The following is a 27,341-nucleotide window of genomic DNA, read 5'->3' as shown; positions in this document are numbered from 1 at the left end:
TCTGTAAACGTTTAAAGGCTGTAATCGATCTTTTGCAGGCTCTCTTGGTTATTTATATGATCTAATAAAGGCTAGAGGCTTTGTTAATGAGACCTCTATTTCCTAACTTGTATGTGTCAATGAGATTATTTCACCGACAATTACAGAGCAGGCTGCCCTTAATAACTCACGAAAAACGAAGGCTGCAACTCTTGTCTGGGGCTACATACATGATGCCACTCTGAGGCTGCATACGTGTGAGCCTGATGTTTGCTTTTATTTTTGTATTATTATCATTATTATGCTGAGATAGGTGCCTCTGCTATTGGGAAAAAATCTTAGTCATAATACATTCGGTCCCAGATATAATCCTGGTGCTATGACAGGCTGAACTTCATAGGAAATATTTTTATAATTTAACATGTAGTCATACGTTTAGTATGTAACCATGCAGGTAATTTCATGAGAGATCTGTGGAAAGGCTTCCAGCAGTTGTCTTCTTTTCGGTGTATCTGTGGTCTCGTGCCGTGCTTTGAGCTTCTTGGGGAAACAGTGCTAGGGCAGATGAAAAGCTCTCCCTTCTCAGATGCTTTTTCTCCTCAATAACCTTGTTAGCACCAGACAAAAACATTTTGGGAAAAGTGTTCATATTGGTTTGGATATTTTTCTTTTTTCTTTTTTTTTTCCCCCAAAATTTATTATTCCTTATCTTCTTCTTGTACATGAAAGGTACGTCACACTATGTATTTATTTATAGGTTATTTTGACATCTGCTTTGTCCTGGCATATTCCAAGTAATGATTTTCTGCCTTCAGCCCTCTACGTGTTCTTTCTTGAAGGCGACAAAATTAGTTACGTTCTCTGTCATCCTGTAAGTCCAGTCACCAGCTATTGTGCAGTACTGCTGGCTTAAAAAACACATTTATTCCTGTTTTATTTAAGTCATTAAGTTTATTGGGAAACATTAATAGGCTTAGCAATGCTAAACCAATTCAGTGTGTGATAAAACATACAAATTAAGGTAATTTTTCTGTGAAAGGATTAATGAGCTGTGTTGAGCAGGTGGGATTCTAAAAATCAGTGGTTTGCCTCATTCCTTTCCCAGTACGACTGAATACAGCTCTCCGATGGGAGCAGCGCCGTGCTGAGGGCCGTGCTGGTAATCCTTAAACCGAGAGTCAGCGAGGTGCTTTTAATGGGACTGTGCTGTATGGCAGGGGTCACAAGGACGCGTGTATGTGCCTTTCCGTCTGAGCGTAAGCCTGTTTGTTGGTGTAGGGCGTTTCAGAGGCAATGAAACGCTGAATTTGGGGCAGGCTTTTTTCTAAGAAAGGTGTTGAATGTTGTCATTCTGCGAGTGAAACCAGGAGTTTTGTCGTTTGCTTCAGGGGCACCCAGAGCTGTTTCGATTTGTGATCAGTTGTCTTGATAGTGTGAGGTCATGGCACACATTATATCTATGTTGTAGCACGTGACGTCTGTATTTTAACTAAACAAGAGGCTGAAAATATGGAATGTCCATGACATCTAAAGCATGCAAGTTTGAGACACAGTTTGACTATTACTAAATGTAATAAAAGGTTACCATCATAACATCATACGTCCAGCAAACTTATTAAAAAAATGACTATTAGGATTGCTACCTAGAACTTTCCTCTTTGCTTTTCTTAGATGGGATCTAGTGCATACAGTATGCTGTAGTAGTAACAGCTGACTTTAACTTTTTCTCCTCTTTCACTGGTTCAAATTCTGAATTCTCAAGACCACTTTACAATGCAACTTTTTTTTTTTTCTTTTCCTCCAAGTGATTTCTTTTTTCTAATGAATAGCTTCTTCATTGTTGCTCACCTAACAGCCTGGCTCTCTTCTCCGGCATCTCTCTCTGAGTGCTGTTGTTCCCGATGTGGTGGGTCATGGTCACAAAGCGATGCACTTTTCATCTCCATTCAGAACTTGGTTGCTTTGCAAAGACCCCTGCTTTGGGCATTAATCAACCCCTTCCAGCTGATTAATGAAAAATACAGGGACTGAAGACTAGACAAGAATTGCAGACAGGTTCTGTTAAGTTTGCCCTCTTTCTGTTTCTTGTTTGGGGATTTTTCTCTGCACTTTGGCCATTTCAAGTTTGGGTGAGGAGCATTTGATGCATACCGACTGCCAGGACAAAATCCATGCTGTGAATGCACGAGGCTTACAAATTAGTTTTTCCCAATAAAAGTAAACGTGAGAGGTGATAACTTTGGTCCTGTTGGCTCACTCAGGATTTGTACTGACTTTGTGACATGAAGAACTTCTCAGCCTTCAGCTGTAAGAAGCTGTCCACAGCTGTCCCCAGATGAAGAACTCCTACCACCTTCGTAGTTCTCCTACAGGCCAGGTGAAGTTTAATTCTGAACAGAGGGCAAGTGAGAACTTGCTGAGCAAGAAACTTAAATTTTAAATCCTCTACTTTTGCAACTGAGAGGGAAAAAAGAGTTTCCCGTGTAGCTCCCTTGCTTTTTCTTACACTTAACTAACTTAGGTATTGCTGTTCTGCTTTCATGTCATTTCATGTTTAGAACTGACACCAAATTCTTTTGTATTTCTTTTCTGTGCTTTTCACTGCACTCAAAACTTATCCGTTTATGTTCTACCAGCAATTTCTGCTAGTTTATAATTCACCTTTTTGATCCTTTTTTGGTTGAAACACCAGAGCTGGTGATATTCAGCGTTAGACAGTCGTACCAGGTTTCTGTCAGTCACACATTTCCCTCCTGAAAATGCTTGGTTTGTTTTCAGGGCTGTTGGAATGCAGAGTTAATTTCATGTAAACTTTAATTACGGCAGAAATGAGTCATATAATTCAGGGAGGGAGGGCGGCCTTGTTGTGCTCCGTGACATCTGCAGTTCTGAATGTCAGCATCCAGGATTTCCCTGGCCATCGCTGCCGTGTGCTGCAGATCCTTCCCTCGCTGGAGCATTTCAGCTCCAGCAGTGACGTTGGACAGGAGGAATGCAATTACCGAATTTGGCTCCTCCGGTAATGACAGGGTGATGTATGCTCACCTGCCTTATGAATCCTTATTAAGATGCTGCAGCTTCTGTTACTGAAGCCACCTGCCAATATCAACCAAGGGAGTAATATGCAGGTCTACTTTTAGTGAAAGGATTTCAATATCTTTCAAGTTTTTTTTTTTTTTTCCCCTGTTTATTTTCTTTTAAGGGAATGATGGGTCCGGCAAAGAGCCTTCTCCCTCCCCTGCCTGGATGCTGTCATGACGGTGCAGGTGGAGCCGTGCTCTCTTGTGGTCTCTCTAAGCAGAGATGACTTTTCTCTCTCTTCACAGAAGCAGGTGCAGGAAGGTATCTCCTTGCTCTAAACCTTTTTCCCTCCTTACACAGTTAGAAGACGGATGTCTCCTACAGGAGTTCAGTGAGGAGAGAATCCCACATGGCCGTGTCTGTTTAAATACTGCCTGTGGTTACGGGCTTCAGCAGGCTGCAGTTCAAAAATCCCAGTGTCAGGAGAAGACAAAGAGATAATTCGCTTTCATCTCAAGAACAAAGCTGAACAGAGAAGCCTTTTTCAACTTTTTAAATTCATGAAACATTTATCTTGAAGTCAGGTTATATTATGCTGGCAAGAATACCGTCTGTCAGCACTTCCACTATAAAATCCTGTTTTTAGTATTTGTTAGGAGAGCCTGAAAGGTTCCCTTTGAACAGATTTAGCATACAAGGTCTTGGCCTAGAAACATACTTCTCTTCCCAATTAAGAGAAATGAATGTAGCTGCGTGTTCAGCGCAAAATACATACTCTGCATTCAGGTGAAAGTTCAGATGCAGAAAAACACGAGGATTCAGGAGCGTCTCAGAGCTTTTCCTGTGTTTTCAGCAGCTGGTATTACTGCCTCAGGAGCAGAAGGAAGGCTGCTTGCGAGGAAAAGCCCAGCATCAGGGTTAGCTGGCAGGAGGAACTCCCGGAGTACTGCCGACCTGCTCTTGATAGATGCTCTTTCTCAAGATTTTGTGATTCCCCGAATGAAAGTTGTTCCACAAGTTCATGCATTTTAAAGACATTCAAAATTCTCTTTCATTTTTTAGGAAGACGTAGTGAATAACTTGAAAATTAAAAAAATAAAACTCGGGGCTATGTATGAGAGAGGGAGATCAGCGTAATAGCAGGCAGCTGAGCAGCTGAAGTGTTCAGACTGGTTTATGTACCTGCATCTCTGAACCCTTGTGTAGTAAAGCATGCACATGACGGCCACAAGTTCATTCTCTTCTCCAAATACAGGAGTACAAAACGTTTGAGTAATACCCTGGCCTTACCCTTGGTCTAACATCAAAAAATAGTCTTCTCTGCATGATTTTCCCCACCAGGCTCAGTTCCAAGCTAGGAGAACAGAAGCGAAGTCTGTGCTGAGGGTCCCGTGTTTGAGCTAACACAGTAAAACCTGCGGTGACAGACGGTAAAATTGCTTTGCTCACTTGTTCACTGTACACATACCTTTTGTTGCATGCTCATGAAGTCCTTCTCGGAGGAGCTGGGGGGTGGATGCTCTGTGCAGGATGCAGCAGGGTGCAGGAGTGAGATGTGGCCATGCTGGGCTGGAGAGAGGGACTGGCAGAGAGGAAATGTCCTGCAAAGGTAGAGGCCAAATGTTGCTAGACTCTTCTTCAGATCTGGTGTTCATCTGCCATACCCAAGGGATGAGTTTTCTGTCTTTGAAAGGTACCTTGTAGTGGGTCATGCTCTCATAAGGAGATCCAGATTGCTTTTGATGTTCTCAGTGCACCGACTTCAAGGCAACACATCGCAAAGTTCCCCTAAAAGCATGGACTGACTTCAGAGCCTGTAGTTTGCTGGGCACATCAGACGTTTACCGGAGGGCCGGCAAGTGCCTTGCTGGTGCAAAGCATAGGTTAACCAAGCGCTGACCTGTGCAAAGGGCCTTACAGACAGACCGTGCCATGAACAAGGCCAGGATACGAGCAGAAGTCATGCTTCTCATTTCACACTTCACTGTAAAAAGGGAGGCCCTTGGCTGGGTTCATCAGGAGGGGCTGAGGGAAAGGTTAGAGCTTCCCCACTGAGTGCTGTGCTACCCTTAGCATATTGCCTGGGAAAGGTCACGTCTGCTGGAGTGAGCTTCCGAAGCATTAGATTATTTGACTTTCTGGAAAACTTTTAGCTCTGTAAGATCAGAAGCTTCATTTCGGGTACTGTTACAAAATTAAAACCTTTCATGAAAAGCTGGATACCTTTGTGTTTGTTTTTATAGTGAAGGATATGATGTGACTAGTTCACTGCTGAGTGCTTCATGGTTTGAACATTTCTCTTAGTTCAGTCCTTCTAAATGAAAGCATTTCTTTGAGTTAATTTCTAAATGAACCAAGAAATTACAAATAAATCTTTTATCTGAGCACTATTTAGATAAAGCACATACTCGGATGTTCTTATCTAAAAGCTCCTATCATACCAACCTAATAAAGATAATTACCTATTGCCGACAGTGTATTACAGCGTGATCTAATGGATTTGTTATCTTGATTTTTGAATTGTGCAAATTAAGTCTGTTTGCATCAGATTTTCATGTATAGTAGGGCATTCAAAACCCAGAAAAAAACAAAAGGCAGATTATAAAAAACATGAGTAGTTCTTAAATGATGCTCAAAAGGTTTGGGGTATGTTTTGTTTTCTCCAGCAGAGCTTGAATTATGGCTTCTTAGGTTTTGTGTGTTTTTTTTCCTCCTTTTTTTTTTTTTTTTTGTTAAACAGGTAATTAAAATAAGTATAGGAAGATTCAACCCCTGTGTTGAATTAGTTAATGGTTCACCTTAATTCTACAGATGCAAAGAAGCTGTAGAATATAAATTATAATTGTCTTCAGCCTGACTTGCCCTGCCCTACTATTTGTATATCTATACGGACACAATAGGGTGGATTTACAAAAGAGTTTCACTATTGATTCAGAGCTCTCAGGCTTTTATCCTGTGAAAGTAAGAACAAAAAATCATTTGAATTTAGGTTCCGTGTTTAATCACTGTGAGTGGGATTACTGCTCACAGCTCAACAGTTCCAAAGGTCAGCCTGCTTCTCTGCAATACTGGGTCACAGTTAAAAAAAAAAAATTAAAAAAAAATAGAAATGTGTTTTTTTTTCCTCTATCTGAAGTCTCTTAGATAACTCGCATCCCAGGCAAGCAATTAATATCTGTGTTCAGTGGAAGCTGAGAGGTAGGTAGGCTCCAAAGTATAATGCCGTGGTATTTCTAGCTGCTGATTCTAATGTCAATTTCTGGGTTTCAAAATGGAAAATGATGTGTGTTTGTGCATGTGTGAATAATCATTTAAAAAACAACAACAACAGCACAGAACCCTTCATATTTTGTTTTCTTTGAATGTTGCTATTATCTGTGTATTTTCTGCAGGGGAAGAATGTGTGGTTATTAATGTAATTGGGCTTCAGGAGTGAACAGAATGGAGATTTCCTCCATTAATATTTCAATCAAGACCTGATGACTCAGTTAATAATAATGTATTCTCCATAATTTACTGCCCTTTCCAACAGCCAGGGTGTCGTGTTCAAGGAGACTGGGTAGACCCTGGAGGTTGGATGCAGGAGACGTGTGCCCTTCTGCAGCTGCACAGCTCGGCTCCTGGGGCTTGTTCCTCCTGGGGCAATGGGCAGTGAGACCTCGAAGCAAAGGAACCTCACTTTCGCTATCTGACAACACCTCCCCAGCACTAGTATTAGGACAAGGTCTTCCTTTTTCCATTGTTTTTTTTCCTCGTGATGCATTCCCCAGGTGTTTGCCCTGCGATTCTTGAACCTTAAAGAAATGCGGTGATGTGGCTGGTGCATACGGCTACCTTCTGGGTGACAAGGAGAGCCCCGGACCCATTTGTATGGTGCTCTACTGAAGTGTCCTTTAAGAACAGATGCTCGAGACTTCCCTTCCTTCTTCCCACCTGGCTCACTTCCATGGTGAATGAAGCGGGTGGCCTGACGTTGGAGTAAATGACTTTATAATTAAAGTGTGAAAAGCAGAACACAAATGCAAAAGGGGCGTGAGCATCTTCCTGCTGAGCTCTTGATGCTGAAGGCTCAGTGCTGCCCAAACACAAGGTCTGATCCAGACAACATTGCTGCTGGCTTGTGCTGGGCCATTAGAGCAAAATAGTTTGTTTTTAACAGCGGTCCAGTTCAGGGTTTGTGGCATCTATATGCGCAAGTGCAGGGAAGTTCAGCTTCCCAGGTGGTGGTGAAGGAACCACTAGCTGTGCGTTGAATAAAAATAAAGTGGTGCTTTGGAAATTAAGTTTCAGCAATAGTATTGAAAAACACTTTACAGAACGGTTCCCTTTGTATGGCTTTTATTATTATTATTATTACTATTATTAAAATCCTTTTCAGGTGGCTTATACTGAGTTGACTGATAGAAGGGAAAACAAAGTTCACATTCATTATGTGGCATGGCACCCATGTGCTTTTTTGTCTCTTTTGTTCGTGGTGGCATGCTTTTCTGTGTTTATGGGAAGGTTGCTGTGTATGTATTGGTATTTGAGAGTGTCTGAGAGTAAATATTATGCCCTGACGAGCAACAGCAGTTATTTTATAGGAGTTATTTTTTTACATGCAAAACATATGCTGACATTTGGGTTTTTCCATGAGCTGGGTGCGTTGATATTGCTGCTGATTTTATGTACTTTAAATTTTTTATGGCTCGACTGTTCGTATGTGCTTGGTTATAGTTGTCTCCAATTATATTATCTTTATCAAGTTTAATTTATCTGTCAGTATCTTGGGAATTTTGTGTAATCAGATTTCTATTCCAGCAGTGAGTTCCTATTTGGATAATAATTATTCAGCTGTTCTTTTTAGCAGGATATAATTGGCTTGGATTTATTATTTAGAAACCCCTTAAATAAACAAGTTTTGGGGCTTCTATTAGTTTTTTTCTTCAACTTGTAAGCCTATTGAAAACTGTGAAGAACCAAAGCACTGCATTCTGGCAGTGCTTCTCTCCTGAAAGGACTTGCAAGAATATACTGATAAAACGTTCTGATGATAAACATATAGGAGGTTTTGTCACGGGAAAAGAGTGTTCAAGTATGTCACAGTAGGAAGGCTTGCAGTTTTTTGGGGATTGGCAAAATAGAAATGGAAGGAGGCTGATGGTATAGGCTGTAAAAGCATGACTGGTGTATGGATGGCCTACGTTACTGCTGCTCCTGAGAGACTGACTCATGCTGGAACAGGCATAGAGCAGGCCTACCAGGAGGAGTGGAGGACTTTCAGGTTTGGCTTTTTCTTTCCCTTCTAGAAGAATGCAACAAATTTCTGTTCCAGTGTCAATAAAATGTTTTCTTACAGTGGAAACTGCAGGATATGATTACACTGATCAAAGCTGGATTTCACTCTTAATGGTGTTTTTGTTGCTAATACCCATTAAACTAGTGATATTTATGAAAACAGAGAAGAGCAACTATTTCACTACTTCTGTCATGTTTTTAGCATGAGCTATTGCAGTTGGATGCCAGCTGCACTGGAAGAACAAGGCAGGTATCAGCGATGACATCTGATGTATGTTCCTGCGCTGCGTGGGTCACTTACAACCTGATGTGGAAGATGACAAATGATAATTAATTTTGATTTCATGCTTGTGATTCCTCAGGGAAGACTTTAATGGTGTGTGTGGAGTATCAGGAACACATATACTGAATCACTGCCTTGAGCAAGAGCTCTGTCTTCTGTAAGCAGTGATTGCACCTCCTAATTCAGACCCTCTTGCTAGGTAGATGTCTGTTTTCACGACATTTGAATGCACCTTTTCCACTAGCTATTCTGTGAAGATCACAAATCCTTCGTAATTGTGAGAAATGTGTTCTTCTTCCAGCAACCAGGACCTGTTTTTTTTACCACTCAAAGTGCCTTGCTTTGCCCACAGCCATAAAGTCAAGGTCTTTATATTTACAAGGCTGTAGAATGATTGATATCACTATAACTCAACTTGCTTTCTCTGTGTTTAATTCCTAGGGTCTTCATGTTCAAACGTTCTACGGTCACCTGCATTCCTGTAACCATGCTACGTTCAATGTGAAAGTAAGTTCTGCATATCAATTTTTCAGTCTGCCTGTCTTTCAGATACCCCCACAGCTGAATTCAGCATTAGCATTACTTCTAGAGCAGTTTGATGTGGTGCTATACTCCTCCAGCCGGAGCACAGCCCCAGAGACTTAAAATAATGCTGTCCCCTCCTTGTGCCTAGCTCCATTTACCTTTTGTCAGTGCAAGACACCTAAGCCATGCTCCTTTGTCATAGCCATTTAGTTACTTAAATGAAATTTGCTGTTAGTTTTTTTAGTTTTTTTTTCCTGGATAATTAATTTTATAGTTGTTATCTAAAAAGGCATGTTCCAGTTGAGCTTGGTGGCAGGCTGTGATCTAAATGCCTGGTTGTAGGTGTAGGAGATCCTGGATATTCTCCTCTTATTGCAGTATCAGCTCCTGCTTTACCATCTGCTTATGTCAACCCTATACATTTGTAGGACAAACCCTAGAGCAGAAAGTGTGGGATGAGCTTTCTTCGAGCAGGGGGATAGGAATTCCCAAGGCATCTTACTTCTTTCTCTGCCACATGCATCTGTGTATTTGACAGGCACAGTCTGCCTCAGTATTTTGTAACATGATAGTGTAGAAAAAAAAATATTTAAGAAAAAAAAAGGGAAAGCTTTACTGTACCTGGCAATAATATAGCACTGTCTCTAACCTGAGTATTTACAAAGAGCCTCATACTCTAATGTGACCCGTAATGATTAACAGGAAGCTGAAAGGCTGTGTGCTGATAATCTTCCAGATAAGCATGTTATTTTGGTAAAGAATATTATAGTTGGCATTAAACTCCAGGCTGAAATCATTGGTTGACATTCTCAATGATTGAATTAGTAAAAATGGAAACATCCAGAGCAGCATTGATTAAACTGAGTGAGGAATATAATTTTGGGAGCTGTAATTGCAGTTACATGAATTAACTCTGTATGTACGGGAAAACTGCTGAAAAAGCGAGGGAGTTGGTCCCGAGCTGCACAAGTTAGAGTTGTCACACTGGCTGCTAACGAAGCGAGTGCTGGATTTCAACCAAGGGCAGCACCAAAGAAATGTTTTCTTTCCTTCTGTTGGTTGCCCACTACAAAAACTGAAATATTTCACCCCAACCAAGCTAAACAAGGTACTTGAGTGACAAAGCTTTTGTGAAAAGGTGTGTGTTTTATGAAGAAAGAAAAAGTTTTATAAAAGCAATAACATTTGCAACAATATTTTTATCAGGAAGATTTTGTGAGCATGGAGTGTTTGGACAAAGGCGCAGCATCACTTCTGGAGCAGCCAACAGAACACCCAGTGCTTGGACCTGGACAAAGCTTTGCAGCCAAGCAAAGATCTATTGGAAAAATCTGGTTTCTTAAATCAGGCAGGAATGGCAAAACTGATTTCTGACAGAATCCTGCCTGGATCTTTTTTTTTTTTTTTTTAAATATCTTAATGTCATGACGTTATGGCTCCCAAAGCAGATCCCAGATGTCAGACATCCATCTGTGGGGAAGGGCTCTGGGGGTGCAGTGCTGTAATGGTGAAGCATCCCAGAGATCCACTTCTTCTTCTGGCCAGGGTATAAATCAGTTTAAGTAGGCTCCTAAGTCCCTTCAGTGGGCTTGTGATAGTTGTGTCTGAGGCTGCTGGGGGCCCAAAGGAGTGCTGAAAGGCCATGCAATTCTGATTACACAGTGTGCTCTGCAGAGAGCACGAGAACAAAGAACAGATTTTCCAGTTAGATCAGAGAGCTGCCCAGGCAGTGTCTCCAAAAACGAAGGGATATTTTAGAGTATTTTTAGTAGTGTATGAGGGAAAAAAGAGAAAAATAATAATGCGTTTACACAAATTGAATAAGTTCTCATTAAACTCCCTGAAACAGATTAGGTGTGAATTATTTACTGTGCCACGCTTCTGAAACTGTACTTAACAGATTTTTGCTAGGTGGGCAGTGTTTAAAGGCAGAGCTCTCACCAGTGTTCAGACTCTGTAATTAGGGACTTTTCTAAGGACCAGAAGTGCCACTTTGGCACTTGGAACACGCGGCTGTTTGTTGATGGCTGTCTCACAGAATCACAGAATCACAGAATTTCTAGGTTGGAAGAGACCTCAAGATCATCGAGTCCAACCTCTAACCTAACACTAACAGTCCCCACTAAACCTTATCCCTAAGCTCTACATCTAAACGTCTTTTGAAGACTTCCAGGGATGGTGACTCCACCACCTCCCTGGGCAGCCCGTTCCAGTGCCTCACAACCCTTTCAGTAAAGAAATTCTTCCTAACATCTAACCTAAAGCTCCCCTGTTTGTTCTGCTGTGCTTGTGTCAGGACTTGAAAGTTATCATATTCACCAGTCCATAAACTGCAGTTTTCCCCGTTGTTTCTGTGCCTGTTGAAAAGTTAGGAAAATCTGAGCTACATCCATACAGCTGTTTTGGAATTGAAGTGGTGTAGAAGAATTTATCTTTCCTCCTTAATGTTAGAGCACCTTTTACTCCTGTGCACTCATAACACAACTAACTTTGTAGAGAAAATTGGTTCAGCTATTTCTTTTTCACTGGGGGCTGAGCCTTTGAGTAGAAACGTGTATGTGTGCTTGTAAGGATGTATTTTTTAGAGGCTACTGTGCATGCTCAAATTCTCTTCAAAGGCTATGAGTGCACTAAAGGCTGTGTGTACCTTATGCATGAGTACACCTTGCCTGGGAAACCAAAATTTCCCCAGATTGGATTTGTATTCAAACACAAGTACGATTATCGTTCACCTGTGTTCATCTGTATCTGCCACACTGTGTTTGTTTGATGTTTGCAGGTGAAAAAAAATCATTACAGAGGTTACCAAGTTTCCTTAAAACACAAAAATTTGGAATTACAGATTCTATTAGGAAAACTTGAAAGTCTGTAAAAATATGCTTGATAGCAACTGCCCCATTTTACCCCCCCAAGCCAACATGTGAGCAGGGTTTAGCTCATTCTTCCATTGATTTACTGAAGGACAAATAATGTCAGACAGTTTTTAAACAAAAACAAAATTTCAATTTTGTTTACTTCTTCAGCAGTCCAGTTTGATGTCAGCTACCATTTAGCTCGGCCAATAATATTGATATTTGATGTCAGTTCTTATTCATTACTGCGCCCAAATGATGCAAAAGTCAGATCTTTCTGATGCTTCTATGGATGGCCAAATAAAGCCAGGGATGTCTGACTGCATCTCACAGACACAAACAAGAAAAGAACAGAATGCGAAATCAAAGACGTATCTGCTCTTATTGTTATTTATGTATTCAAAGTGCTCACCTCTTTGCATAAACTCAAAGCCAGTTACTTGCAAAGGTTACCTAGTAATATCAAACGTGTTCAATTATACATGCAAAGGGGCTAATGGGTTCTTCCTCTAGTTTATTTCTGTCTCCATGCATAAGAAATATAATTACAGAGCTGAATTACATTTTAAATAAAGATTTTGGAGTTATTAGTTAACCATTTTCAGCCCATTTAAAGCAGAGAAGTAAAATAATAATAATAATAAACTATTCTGTCTGTGTCACGGTAGAGAACAGAATCTGCATCCAAATACTCCTTTCATTAGTTGGCAGAAAGTTCCTTACGATAATAGGAAAACTCAGAAAAATGTGCTAAAGTACATTCGCAGTCCATTCTCTGAAATATTCATGTTCCTCCCTATTTTTGGAAATGATTTTCCTGGAATGCTCTCTTCCTTGGCCAGGCATGCTATTTAATCACTTCCCATCATCTCTGATGCTACTGCTGATCAGAGCCCTCCAGTTAGCAAGTTCATCCCTGCTTTATACCCGTCGTGTGTAGGCCAGCTAAGATGATCTGAAAGCACTCCGGAAGCCTTGGGTAGGTTCATCTTTACTTCGGATCACTGTAAACATTCTTGCTATCTGGCTCTGATACCAGAGGCTTAACGTAGACGGCTGGATAAACAAGCCAGGATATCTCTCCCAAATCAGCTGGAAGTTACAAAAAGTCCTCCAGCTCTGTCTGTGCAGAAGCTCCCATGTTTATGCACTTATCTGACCGTGGGCAGGAGGCTAGAGAAATTTGTGATGCTTTGCTTTGAATGGAGGTGGATCTTCCAAGGTGCTGGAATTCTGTCTCCTATGAAAAAGAGGCAGAGTCTCCTAGCAAAGACACTTCAACGTGATTGAAAAAAATCTACACCTGATTTTCAAATATGACACACCTTGTTCGTGTCATCCAGTTTCCCATCACTATTTCCATTATCTGTTTGCAAACTGAAATGTAGTAATAGGTGCAGTACACGTCGGTAAGTAGAGAGAAATGCTTATTCTGTCGTACTGAGCAGGTGATGCTGCGCTGCAGCATTGGCGGTACAACGCACCCACTGCCCTCAGAGCTCACCTCTGCCCTTCTGAGGCAGGCAAAGTGCATTCTCTTTGCTCTCTTATCCAGGAAAGGTATGGCTTCCTGGATTATTCTTGGAGCAATTTCACAGTTATAATTTCTTCTGAAACAAGTTGCTTTCTGTTAGCCTCTAAGTTTGCTCAATCAAGGCCCACGTTGCATTAGGAAATGTGGAGTTAAGCAGCCTTTCCATTGCGCCCCAGGTAATTTTTATTGGTTTGAGATTTTAGACCCAGTCCTGTCAAGACCCCTAATGCTGAAAATAATCGCAGGTCAATGTAATTCTTTTTGTTTTGTTTGGAGCATTTGACACTTGGTGGTAAGAGGTGAGGCGAAAGCTCTTTCTGCCCCAGTTCTTTACCTCCCACCCCTGCCTCAGGGTTTATATCTTTCTTTGGTTCACTGCGGGGCTGGCTTTGTGTTTGAAACCAGGGATCTCTTCTGCTGCTCTTTGGTGTCACCGTGCAAGTCCTGTCAGTACATCACAAAGCATCCAGTAACGCTCACTGAAACAAAACATGCAGAAGCTGGGACTCAACCAGCTGTGCTTTCATTCCACCCTCCTGCTGACCCAGGGAGGTGTTTCAAAGCCACCAAGAAACAGCAAGGAGAGCATCTCGCCCGAACACTGCTCAGCTCTGAAGAGCACTGCTTTGTGCCCTGTTCTTGCCTTGCCGGATAATTGAGCGCCTTATGGAGAAAAGGAGCCTAGTTTTTTTCTGGTAATGGTATTTGTAGAGACATCACTTTCAGCCTGCCCTGGCACCAGGCATTACCAGGTGTGTATCTGCCTGTCTGCATGTGTTCCTTTCAGGCCTCACTGCCTGTGAGATGTGTCCCATCCTCTTCGCTCCTTCCAGTCCCCTCCTTGTAGTACGAGCTGTTCTTTTCTGCGAGGTCTTGCAAAACATGTCACAAAGCAGTGTGTACCCCACACCCAGACGGCTGGACTTGCTTGGGGACAAGCCCTGTGTACCACAACCATGTACCACAACAGCCGTGAGCTCCAGGACCCCATAGGGATGGTGCAGGTGGAGGAACAGGGGGTAGGAAGCCAGCAGGGAGGGTTTCTCTGCTCAAGTCTGCCACAAAATTCATTTGTGCCATGCCTAATACTTGTTATTACAGGAGCAATGCAACTGATCTGTTAATTCTGCACTTCTCTGCTAAGTAAATATACGTTTACTCAAACTTCTGACTCTATTTCTAAACACTATGAAATATTCCCTGAACAATTTAAATCTGGAATTTTTTAAAACTGATTTCCCTTTGGGGGTATATAGCATACTGAGCCCCTTGTAATTTCTGAAGTTAATTACAGCTTGTGCTTTTTGATCCCTCCTTTTTGATCCCATCTTTGTGGTTGGCTGTCCCCTGCCGGGGGGAAGCTGAGGTAGAAAAGGGAAGAAGTGACCCAGCCCGTCTTTGGTGCTTGTGAGACACTGAAATCATTCAGATACAGGCAAACAAGTTTTCGATCGAGAGTAAATAAAATATTTTATTTTTCTAATTGAAACTTCATCAGATTTTGTAGTCTCATATTTCGGATATTAAAAGCTTTGTCTCTTCATGATTAAAAAAAAAAAGGATGATGCACAGACGTTTGGATTTTAGAAAACTCTGATGTTTAAAGCAGGAAGTGTGGCATTGTTTTTAAATAGTTTTGACTTAATTTGGTTTTGAGGAACCTAAAAACAAAACAAACCAACCTGTGTGCTTTAGGTCAGACTAGTCCTTAAAAAAAGCTCCTCAGGAGAAGCTGCTCTTTAAGACTGTACGGTATTTTCTCTTATGTTTTCAGACTTCATCTTTACAAATACGCTGTTTTGTCCACTTGCTTGTGAGCATAATTGAAAGAAAAGGAGATTATCTCCTTTAATGTGATTTTGTTTGCTGAATTCTGTGTTCTGCAGTGAATGTGACCCTGCGCATATACAATCCACGGAGCAAACACTGCTTAGCATGCAAAACTGCGAGCAGCATGGGAGATTTGCCCTTCTTCCTTAGAGGAGAAGTATTAATTTGTATATCCCAAGTTGCAATGGCAGGAATAAGAATTTTTAGAAATTACATCTCCTGGCCCAGGCCCAGCACCACAACTTCCATGTGCCAGGTTTACACTGTGGGTCCCGGGCTCCGGCATAATTCATTTTTCATTTGAATTGCTGTTTTTTAAAGCTGTCATTTTGCAAAATAAACAAAACCAGAATACCAAGATCCATCCAGGCTTTTGAAAATCCGATTTCCCACCTGAATTACAGTCAAACTTGCCTCCATACGTGATATTTCACAAGTAATGATGCTCCAAAGCACATGAGCAAGCAGGCTGCCATCCCTGCACTCCATCCCATAGCTTCCTCATGCAAGGGTAGTTTTCCCAATAAATGGTGAGGTGGAAGCAGAAGGCTGCTGGCAGGATGGGTTTGGCTGCATGCAGAGAGGTAAGAGCCCTTCCAACACAAAGCGTGTCAGTGCAAAGTTAACTCTTCAGAATGGTTGAAAGGAAATTTATTTTGGAGGAGTAGGTTTAGTTCAGATCAGTGGTTTGCGTTTGGAAGGGGTCTCATCAGCGGCTTCCCAGTTCACATCAAATGGCCAAAGGGAAGCAGGGTGCTTCAAATGAGGCTGTGAGCATGGTTGTGTAGTGCGCAGCTTTACACGGCACCAAAGTCAGATTTTAAATGATTTTACGCAAGAATGAAAGTTGGGCCAAAAAATGGAAAAGCCTCTCTGTTACGAAGATGCAATTAATCTCTAGTTGAATAAATATCACTGTGAGAAGGTACTTGAATATCAGAATGATTTAATCTGAAAATAATTGAGAATGCAAAGCTGAAATCCATCGGGGAGAGGCATGCAGATTTTTCTATTTTGATATTTCACTGATTTTTTTGGTGAGGAAATTCTTGAAATAATGGGATGAAGTTTGTTGAACTGATCATTCTTTTGCCTGAAATACTTTGAAACTGGAAGAATCGTTCATACACTTATCAGAACACAGAGTTGGGTGAGCTTCTGTTGATACATTTTATGTATTGTTGATATTTCTTCTTTATGCATTTAGTTTCCCTTAAAAAAAGCCCAAAGACAAAATAGAGTTGCATATTAAGTTGAACTTTTTTTCTACACGTTTCTTTGATAATTTGCTGAAAAAAAAATGTATGCAGTTTACTCACACTTAATTTTTCATACCCAATGTCCTACAATTTCAGCAACAGCTCTGTTGGCACTACCAGGAATTTATGCATTTTTGCAGTCACGCGTCACATCTCTATATTAACGTTATTACAGGGAACACTACAATACTACCCAGTTTTTGAAAATTAACTCATACTTGAGTGACAGTTAAATCTCTGGACAAGAACGTGGCATACCTCCGGAATTTGCTGTGCATATTGCTCTGGGAGCACCTAATCAGGTAATGATGTCACCTAGCTTCAGTTTAGTCATGGTAGCACTCAAAATACCGAGAAAAGCCAGTAATGGCAATTATCATTCATGCCTTCCTCTCACTGCACAGCTCCCAGAATTCAAAGGCACTTCTTTGATGGTTAAAAAGGAAAAACAAAATTGATTATTTTAAACCTCTCTGCAAAAGATATTGCTCTCTTTGCAGTACTGTTTCAAGTGCAATGTCAACTATGGCTAGCAGTAACTCTGCAGGGAGTGCAGTGATCTTGGGTTTCATATGTAAATTTATGCAAAGGGTTTCTGCAAGCCTAGCATGTGTTGTTCTCCTCAAACACCACAAGGCACTTCTTCCTACTTGATGTGGCAAAGGGAAGAGAGATTCCCTCTGTTTCACACAGCAAGGGGAAAGCCTGCAGAGTGCATGTAAACAAGCAAGAGACCCATGATCCATCATTATTTTTAAAGTTGGTAGAGCTGGAAATTTGGCTGCGACAAAGTTCTGCCACCTTCTTTGATTATTTTCAATGGAGCTACGTCTTTTTAGGACACAGGGGGGTGCTCTTTATGGGTCTCCGTATGGTCTGAAAGGATAAAATTAATCTAAAAATAATGGCATTTTGGGATATTCCTCACCTTGTCTCAAAATCATCACTGAGAAAAAGGGGAAAAATGAAAATTTTCTATCGTGATGTCTTTAAGCTTCTTAGTATGCTGTGGCCCACGCACCTGTTGATTTATCAGCAGCGACTCTCATCCACATCCTTCCTCCAGCTCCCCATATATTTGCTTTTCCTCCACTTCTAACAGCAGTAGACTTCTGGTCACAGACCATGCCAAGCAAACACATCTATGAGCCTCTTTACCCTTCCATGATAGATTTCCCTTCTGCTCCTGAGCCCTGCCTGGCTGTTCCTGGGTGGGGTTGCTGGCATTAACAGTGCTCACCCCTGGGGCAGGGCTTCCCCACGTGCCTCTCTGCTCAGAGGATAAAGGATCCTAGCTAAAGGACAGCCATCTCCTCCTAGGTAGTGGGGTAGGTTCTGATATCGCTCTTTAAGTGGGATGAAGACAGAGCTTGGAGCAGATTCTTGTGGTTTTGAATCTGTAATGTTTTTCTAATAATAGATATTGCATTGCCTGCTTGGTCCGATGCTTGTAGTGTGCGTCGAGATGGATGTGAGAGGGAGGCTGCACTCGCCCCAGGGTGTGCACAGTCAGCCCGCTCTCAAAACCTGCACATCGGATCATAACACTGAGGGATTGTAATAGATCAGTAATCACAGTAAGTTCAGCAAAAATAGCCAAGTACATTCTTACAGCGAGTTGCAGCAATTTTAGCAGTCAACCAGACAGTGCAAAATTAGGAGTTGTTCATTGACATCTGCTAATGAAGTTGGAGGGAACCAACCGTGAAGCTCGCAGGGACGAGGCTCTCTGCATCTATGTCTTGGATTCCCCTCGCCTCCAGAAGAGCTCATCTCAGCAGCTGATGTCTATTAAAAGCTTTAAAAAAAGCCACAAGAAGGGAGAACCAGACCCTAGATGCTCGTGCTCTAGATGTTTATCTTCTTTAGTTGCCTTAAGACATAAATGGTCTTTGGTTGCTTTGATCGTGATGCAAAGTTGGAACTGCAAAAGGAAAAAGCTAGTAAAAAAGCAGATGGGAAAACTGATGCTGCCTATAAATAAACCTTAATCACCTTTTTCCCCCCACTCTTGGTGAAAATAATTATTAAAGATGTGCCACTGCACTTTCAAAGTGGCAATCCGTGTAGCTCTGTAGTTTTGCCAGGCCAAGTAATCCCATTTCTTTTTCAGAAGATGCTATTTTCATTTGAAACCAGGGTGATTTAAGCCTGAGACTTCAAAAATGGGTGGTGATTGATTAGTCATCAGCCTAATAATGGAACACATCTGCATTTTTTTTCCCATCTGTATCATATTTTACATAATTCATTTGGCTTAATTGGACATTAAAGCCTTTTCCTTATTAAAACTGCAGCAGACTCACCCGCCCCTGCTTGGCTTCTCTGGGATTCCTCTGCCCCTGCTTGCTTCTGCTCAGAAGGCCCCGTTCCAGCCTGTGGGATGGGAGGGCTCGGCGTGGGACTCCGTCAGACATGTGTGCCCCTTCTTATTTTTTTTTGGAGCAGAGTTCATTTTTGCACTGCAGCAAGGCCTCTTCTATCCATGTTTCACATCTGCAGGACCGGCTCCTTTTGCTTAGCTCAAAGACGTAACGAGCTTGTTGGGATGGTATCAGGCACAGCAGGGCCTAACAAGTTCTCAAACCAACAAAGCAAGGTGCTTGTTCGCTCACTGTTCCTCCCAAAATACTCAGGAAAGCCCATGAAATAGCTACTGACCTGCCTTCAGAGTGATACTTGGAGAATACTCCTGGGAGGCGTTTACTGTAGTCTACGTTAGGTAAAAGCACTTGTTGCAGCTCACATCTTACTGATCTGTAGTCATTTCAGGAAGTGAAACTAAATTGTACCTGGCCATTAGTCCCACTTTGTCTCTATTGTCCCTATTGTACCCTGGTGATTACTCTAGGTAATAATATTCACTAGAAAAATGTATATTAAGAAAAAAAAAGATGGAAAAAGGACTTTAAAAATTTCAAGGAAATGATATAAATCATTTCCGATCAGCAGATATCATCTTGTGGTTACACATAGATGTTTTACCATGGTTTGTGAGTGCCGTTTGAGATTGGGGTTCTGCTGTACGAACCCCTTTTGTCAGAGGTCTGCAGCACAAAGCTGGGCACTGAGTGGGCAGGGAAGGAGTCAGGAGGCAAAGTCCCGCGGAGCCTGGAACAGAACCAGGCTTTGAATCCAGACTAATTGAATCCTTGTGTAAATTCTTTAATTACTTAGCATGCACACGCACAGAAGTACCAGCTGGATTATGTAGGCTAGGAGGAAACTCCTACCAGTTTTATGAATGGCCCGACATGCTCTTTGATTAGAGAAAGTAGCAGAACTGAGCTTTGGCTGCTACAGCGTAAAACATAGTGTAAATTAAAATCAGTACAATGTAAATCTGCTCTTACACATCTCCTCCTTGGATCTCATTGTCTCCTTCTTTTACGTGTCAGAAAATCATCCAGCCCTGCTGGTCCAGCTTGCTGTTCAGTTAAATGTATCATTAAAAAGACATCTAAAAAAGATGTTAGTGCGGCAAGAAGCAAAATGAAGAATGTGAAGAGCAAGGCAGAGGGCTCTGCCGTGAATAACTAAATAATAACTGCAAAAGGATTGAAAAAGCCAGAAGCTCATGCAAGAATTCAAAGGGATTCCACTTTAAAGCTTTTGAACATGGCCCCTGGCTGGGGCAAATGAGTTCATTTAGCTGTGACTTAGCCCTTTTTTCTTCTCTGAGTGGCATGTAGCTTCAAATTGTCCTTAAGCTTGATTACATTCCTGGTTTATTTGCTCCTATTGAGAAGTTGTTATCCCACATCTCCAGCTCACTTGATTTAGAGAAGGTATGTGATAGAGATGGCATCAAGAAGTGACATGTAATAGCCGGCTCATTAACAAAATCCTGGCGGTATGCTTTTAGTGCAGCAGCTGCCTAGGTAGCAACAGTAATTGATGCATTTGTTAATAAGCTTGTGGGCAGAGTATGCTGAGGCTGATAAAATACCTGTTGGCATGTGCTTTGTGTTACCACCAGAGCCCTGCGCTTTCTTAACTCTTTGCGGATGAGCTCTGCTGCCTTTTCATGCGGGTCATGCAAAATGTGCTGCTGAACGTTGAGTTTTATGCACAGTGTGTTTATACCAGGCATCTGGGAGGAAAACGATGGAAAGTCTGCAGACTTCCGACAGCAAGAGCTGGTTGATCATGCTACTAGGATGGATCACAAACCCCTGGGAGCAGGGCCATCTTCTCCAGATGGCTGCCAAGGCAGGCTTCTCTGTTCAAGTGATGTCTGCAAGGATCATGGCTGCTAGTTCCTTCTGGAGTGTCCACAAATTGCCTCCAAAAAAAAAACCACCAGGTTAGGGTGGTTCAAGGTATCTGGTAGCTATGACAGGTTTGATCTATAGTAAAAATCAGGAGACAATAAACATGGCAGAGAATAGGATCACAAGATTGAAAGAGGATGGGGTCTGGATCTTCTCTTGTGGTTGCCAGCTCCTGTGGCAGAAATTAATTCTCAGAAGGAAGACCCAGTAGTAAAAGGTTGTTTGCCTCGTAATGAGGCAGCTAGTAATGATCTCTCATTCAAAGTCAGTGGGAAAGCCAAGGTCAGCTCTACCATTTGGGGACCGTCTCTGATCAATATTTGCAGTTTCTTTTTCAGTGAAGCATTCTTGGTGCTGTTAGGATCTATTAGCTGGATCATGCTAACACTTGAGAGAGAAATGTATCCAAAATCCATTGACATGAGTGCCGCTGACGTAAGGAGGACTCTCAGAGCACCCACTGGGGGGTCTGCTGTACCTGTGCTGCCTGGGTTTGTGCAGTCGTGTCCAGATGGGCCCTCAGCTGAGCTCACTTGGAGCTGCTAAGCTACCAAAGCTGCAGCTAAAGAGCATTTGTGGCAGTGAACTAAGTATGTCTGACATCTCCAAAACAAGTCTGAAAACATATTCTAAAACCAAAATATACGTGTAATGGTGTTATTTATCAAATTGCCTGTTTTGAAAAAGGGTGGGGAGGAGAGAAGGAAGAAACTAAGCTGCTCAGCCCAGAAAATAGAGTCTGAGAGAGTCTGTGAAATGCGTCAGGGACGGGGAAGCATCCATAGTGATGCTTTTTATTTTTCTGACTCAAAATTTGCTTTGTTGAGATCCAATTGAAACCGTGCTGTAATTCAGAGTGTAGCTGTTGCTTTTGTTTGTTTTGTTTCCTGCTCGGCCTGCTTGACCTTGTCATTTGTATAGGCTGAGTGGGTGAAATGAAAGAGAATTAAGCAGGTCCAGCTGAACAGACAGTTAAACAAATAGGTTCTCCATAACATGGTGTTGGTTTGGTCACCGAGCTTTCCTGCAAAACAGTGAGTGCTGAGAGCTTATTCATCGCCAGCTGAATGAATTCTCCAAGCAATGATTGCTTTGTTTCTGTGTATTACTCTCTATTAGTCCCTGTAACAAGCTAGAATGGAGTTTAGACAATTTAGGTCTCCTCCGAATGGACCTAAAGATTTCATTAAACTTACACCGTGATAGTATTTTGTCGGCCATTACTTTCTGCTTGAGAAGGCAATGGATATTTTCAGATCTTAATTCCTGTATTTGCTAGATGACCCCACACATTTTCTTGCATGCATTATTTACATGAAAGAAATAAAAATTAACTGAATACAAAAAAAGTCACAGATGCAGCACTTTGCTGGTGTTTCACCTGATCCTCGGTTCTGTATCATTGTGATTCTCCTTCAAAACAATATCTGTTAATCTATTCTCACACCGTTGCACAAATGGGAAAAAACTTTGATGACTCTGAACATACACCAGTTGAGCTGGTTTGGGGATTTGATATTTTAAATCTTTATATTGGAGGTTTTAAATAAAATGTAGATCTTTTTATATGGGTAGCTAGTGGTTTCTTTCTGTTATGGTTAGGAATTAGACAACCAAAATGACTTTTGGGCATCCTTTACCCAACCTTCTTTGATTTTTGCATTTGTTCCTATGCTGCATAATCAAAGTTTTTCTGTCACTTTTTTTTTTTTTTTAAATTTTCATTTTTTTTAATCATTATTGAGGAGCAGCATGGGGAGTGTTTTCTTCAGAAGTCCTATATTTAGGACCTATTTAAGTCAATGTAGTGCTCAAGAGACCATGATAACCTAACAAATAATAACTTACATTTATTTAAATACATACAGTCACTGTATCTAGCATCCACGGGTATCCAGCCCTGTTTCACATGCTTTCTTCTTTTCAAAAATACAAAAGTGACGCCTTGGTTTTGTCTCCACCATCAACAGGGTGATATGATCGCTTCCTGTGACTCCCGCGGTGTGCTGAAGCTCTGGGACATTCGGCAGTCAGTCCCCATCATGTCCGTGGATGCTGGCCCCCGTCCTGCCAACCAAGCTGCCTTTGATTACTCTGGTAGGAACTTTTACCAACTATTTTTTTATGTAAGACTTATTTTACTTTGAAATCTGCAGTTCTGGAGCCAGATAGCATGTGTGACACAACACAGATGTGTTCATTCGAAAGACAAGATGCCCAATAGTACCAACTGGCGGTCGATGCACGTGTTTTCTGGACAGGATCGGCAGTTTGGTCTAATGTTCTGTTTATAGAAAAGGCAAAATGTGCAATAAAAAGAAGTGCAATTGCAAAATTATTACATAAAACACAAATTATCACCGAAAACTTAGCAAGATTTCCTCTGTTCTAGTCACATGTATTCTCCAGTACTGTCTGTTCTTTTTATTTGCTAATTCTACAGTTGCATTTCATAACCACCTTACTAAGTCCTCTTATAATTGCCTCAGAACTTGATTGTGTTGACAGGAGTGCTTACTGTGCACAAAGTATTGAAATAACCAGTTATTTTTCATCATCAACCTTATATTACTGTGTCAGCAGTACTCTGAATGAAGGTGCATTTTCATTTAAAGAGGGGCTGTTGTAAAATATATTTCTTTGTTGTTTAAAAATAATATTAATCCTCAATTCCAAAGCACGGACAGGCATTTACATTGCAGCATGGAATTTGATCTTCGCTCAGAAAGTCATTCTTACTCAAAGGTAGGATAATATGATATGACATGATATAATGGTATAGAATGTAATATATATTTTTTTTATTGGAAAACATGCATGCATTTGTGTTTTATGCATAAAATATTTCACTAGAGAAAAAATAGGAGAGAAAATAGAAAAATGAGGAATCATTTAAACAGAAACAATAGCACATTTTGTCATAATGACCCACATACTGTTGAATCCATAATACAAATAATCTCTTGGCAGAAAACTTTGCCATCAAACTCTAGTCTTTCTGTAGTGTTTTCACAGATCTCTCTGCTGTACTGTTAAATAGGGTATTTTCATTTCCAGGGGATAAAATACATTGACACTGTCCATTTTTGACCACTTCCCAAAGACAAATTTAACGACTATTCTATTTATGTGTGTAATTTGGAACAAGAGCTCATTTTTTCTTGGTTAGGACTTGAGGCAGTTCTGCATTTCTGGAGTAGAATATTGGGTTATTTGCAAAGGAATCACATCCCTGCAGAGCGCAGGAGCAATATTTCTAGCCAGATGGGAGGTTTCCAGTAGAAAGGTTATCGGCCTCAGGCAATCTAAATGGGCAAATTCTTCCAACGTCTGGATAAAATCCAAAATTTTCTCTGCAGGAGTAAGCACACATCAGAGAGATCCAATTGATATGGATGATCAGAACGAGGCATAACGTAACAGGACACCGTCGCACCTACTAAAGATACGAAAGTACCTGGGGAAGAGAGAGAGGTCTTCACAGCTTGTGGGGTTTGAGCAGAGCCCCTGTGTGCCCTAGCTGGGGGCATGGGGAAAGGCACCCTGGGCAAGCTGCACAGGCAGCGCCTGTCAGAGTATGTAGGTACCTTGCAGAGGTACAAGCACACAGCTACTTGTTCATTACGGAGCAGTTTATAATTTGCTGGGCGAGTGTTGTGGCTGGCAGCAATGTATTTTCTGTGCTGGATCTGAGTGTAATGGTGCAGTGGTTCCAGCAAACCTGGGTGCAGCCAGTTTGGTTCCTGTAAGCAGGGCAGCATGGGACCCAGGCAGAGCTCCTGAGTATGTGAATGCTTAACTCATGCTGATACCATTTTGTCATTATTTTGTTTATTTTTTTCCTGCTACGCATGCTAGCTAAACCAAAGTGAGCCTGAGTGATCCAAAGGTGGCCCTTGATGCATCAGTGGGAGTGGCTGCATGACGTGGTCCTCTGCAACAGCAGAGGGCTAGACAAATGACCCAGCAGTTCCTGCGTTGTTTGTCTAAACAGTAATTATTTTTTAACAATGGGTTGATCAGTATGTGGATTTGCTCAAACTATTCACTCAGTCATTTGAACGGGGTTAGCTAAAAATAGAAACTGTATTGAAATAAGTCAAACAGCCAGAATATTCAAAAAAGAAAAACCACCCAAACGGGGCTGGGAGAAGGTGTCCCATGCTCACCTAGCAGCCTGATGGGCATTGGCACACCTGTCTCATCTGGGACCTCTGTCTGGGGAGAAGCTTGGGTGGGTTTTTTGTGGCCTTATCGAAGTGTGGCTTAATTCCTGGCTGCGTCCCTCGGTTTCTCCTGGTGATGATATACCACCTCGTGTAAAATACTTGACTGCATTAGTAGTCATACACACAGGAAACAGATTGTTCAGCTTCCTGCAGGTGGATTTAATTACTAGATTAGTGAGCCATGGTTGAACAGTTACCTTTTTTTTTCTTTTTTCTTTTTGTTTTTTTTTTTTTCTGCCCAGTAATTATTTAAAGTATAGCTAATAATGATAGATAGAGGGGTTTTATGAAAAGTTTGGCAGTATCAGCAAATGAGATTGAGGTCAGAGATAGTAAGGCCCCAACTAATCAAATACCTTATTTGGTTTTCCTTTGTCTTGTTTTTAATTAATTATAATTGCAGATATAATGTAGTCAGAAACATCTTACCTTTTATCTTAAGTGGTGATATCTGCTCGCAGTGTGAGATGTGCTGGATGGGAGTTGCTTCACAAAGAGCTAGCACCAAGAATGAGTTTGACAATTATTGGGATTCACCTGGTGGCCTTATGGCAAATGGGTTTTGATGACTCTCCTGGTCTGAACACTATTCGTGGGTAAAACATTTGACCATGAAGCTATTTTCTTCTTTCTCAGAGCCTCACTCAGATCTTAAATAAGTTAATGAAAAGGAGTTGGGTATCTTTCTGTTTTAGATAATGTCTGGTCTGCTTCCTCGTGCCTTAGCTTTCCTTTCGCTCAGCTGGCAGGTGGACTCTTCTCTGTGGTCCACTTGTGGATGGGGAGAAATTAATTACATGATTAATTGATCACTATTGCATTTCATAGGCTTTCTTCTTCCATGAATCTTTATGAAACTATCTCATGGTCTTGGAACGAGACGTGGTGCTGGAGCTGGTGGGACTCAGCCCCCTGCAGGCACTGATGGTCAGTATTGTCCTTGGTGTCAAAACCACCAAGGAGTGCAGACCTCAGAGAGGGCACCAGTTGTGCTTACTTTCAGGGTGGACCAAAGCATGAGTAACTGTTGATCGTTTTTTTTTGCTTTCTTTTCATTGAATTCAGTTTTATTTTTTTCACATGCAAGTCACCCAGCGTCCGCACATGCATATTTTCTTCTGCAGCATTCACAAATCCCTTACTCCTATCTTGTCACCAAGCTTAGACGTTCCCAGTTGCTGTTCAGAAAATGTACTTGATACAATTAATCATAACATAGTATGGAAGAGGTAGGGAAGCTGTAGAGGATTCTGGTTTACTTGTTGACATACTTAATATTATTATCATTATGTATTAAAACAAGCCAAGCAACTTTCCTTAATACAGTAGTCCAAAATCAACAGCCTAGGAAGAGCCTAGTGCTGCATTTTGAGATCTGCAGGTACAACGAGAGTATGTCAAAAGAATGCAAAGTTTGCAAATTAGTGTGAAAGTAAATGCGAGAGTTGACATCACCTTGAGATACATGTGGTTTATTTTGGGAGATAGGAGTTTGGGGGACGCAAAAGACACATGGTGCTAGGAAGTAGCTATGGAGCAAATGGTACCGCGTTCAGCCATGGTGAGGTTAGGGTAGCTGCTCCGCATTTTTATCTAAAAGCTGGCTTAATTTGCTTAATTACACCATCACATGACATTGCACAGGACTGTTAATAGGAGTTGGCCATTAGCCCAGTGGGTGACAGGATCGTTTGCTGTTCAGCCTTGAATTGTTTTTGGTGTTAAATAGTGATCTATGAATTTGTGTCTCCATAGCATCCACCCTTTACTGAATGCAGAATTGTGCTTAGCAGGATTGCTGGGATGTCAGTGCTGCAGCACCTTCAATATTTGCACTAGACATTATTTGTGCTAGTCCTGATACTATTAAAGCCACAGGTGATCCACACAGGCCTCACAGGGGATGAAGGCAGAGAAATTAAACCTTAGATTGTCAGAATTTCTGCTGGTACTGGGTCTTCAGTCGAAGTCCCAGAATTACAGTTTTAAGCTGCCTTATCTGGTAGCAATTTGGGTGCTCAGAACAGAGCTGGCAGAAATAACCCCTGTAAATGGAGGAGAAAGATTCAGAAGCAGAAGTTGCATTTGTTCAAATTTGCATGTGCCTAGTGGAGTATATATCCTATTTCTTAAACGTAAGTAATACTGATTTATTATATGGCAGTCTTATTTAGTTAGGAGTTTGATCTTGCAGTGAGTGAGGTGCCCACTCAATTTTCTCTTTGATTCCCTCAATTTCAGGTGGGAGATTGGCTGCAAAGACAAGCAGGTATTGAGG

General features: G+C 41.4%; 1 protein-coding gene across 5 annotated transcripts in view; it reads left to right on the top strand.

Annotated features, from left to right (window-relative positions):
• Nucleotides 1-27,341, top strand: part of SPAG16 (sperm associated antigen 16) — a 395,938-nt gene that overhangs the window by 272,992 nt on the left and 95,605 nt on the right. For all 5 annotated transcript variants that reach the window (XM_038182154.2, XM_038182153.2, XM_038182152.2 and 2 more), the window contains 2 exons: nucleotides 9,002-9,067; nucleotides 22,805-22,931. In XM_038182154.2, the coding sequence (XP_038038082.2) occupies nucleotides 9,002-9,067; nucleotides 22,805-22,931 (193 nt within the window). The remainder of the gene's footprint in view (nucleotides 1-9,001; nucleotides 9,068-22,804; nucleotides 22,932-27,341) is intronic.

Source organism: Anas platyrhynchos, chromosome 7 (assembly GCF_047663525.1).
Source record: "Anas platyrhynchos isolate ZD024472 breed Pekin duck chromosome 7, IASCAAS_PekinDuck_T2T, whole genome shotgun sequence".
Classification (NCBI taxonomy): Eukaryota; Metazoa; Chordata; class Aves; order Anseriformes; family Anatidae; genus Anas; species Anas platyrhynchos.
This window is presented reverse-complemented; position numbering and strand designations above follow the sequence as displayed.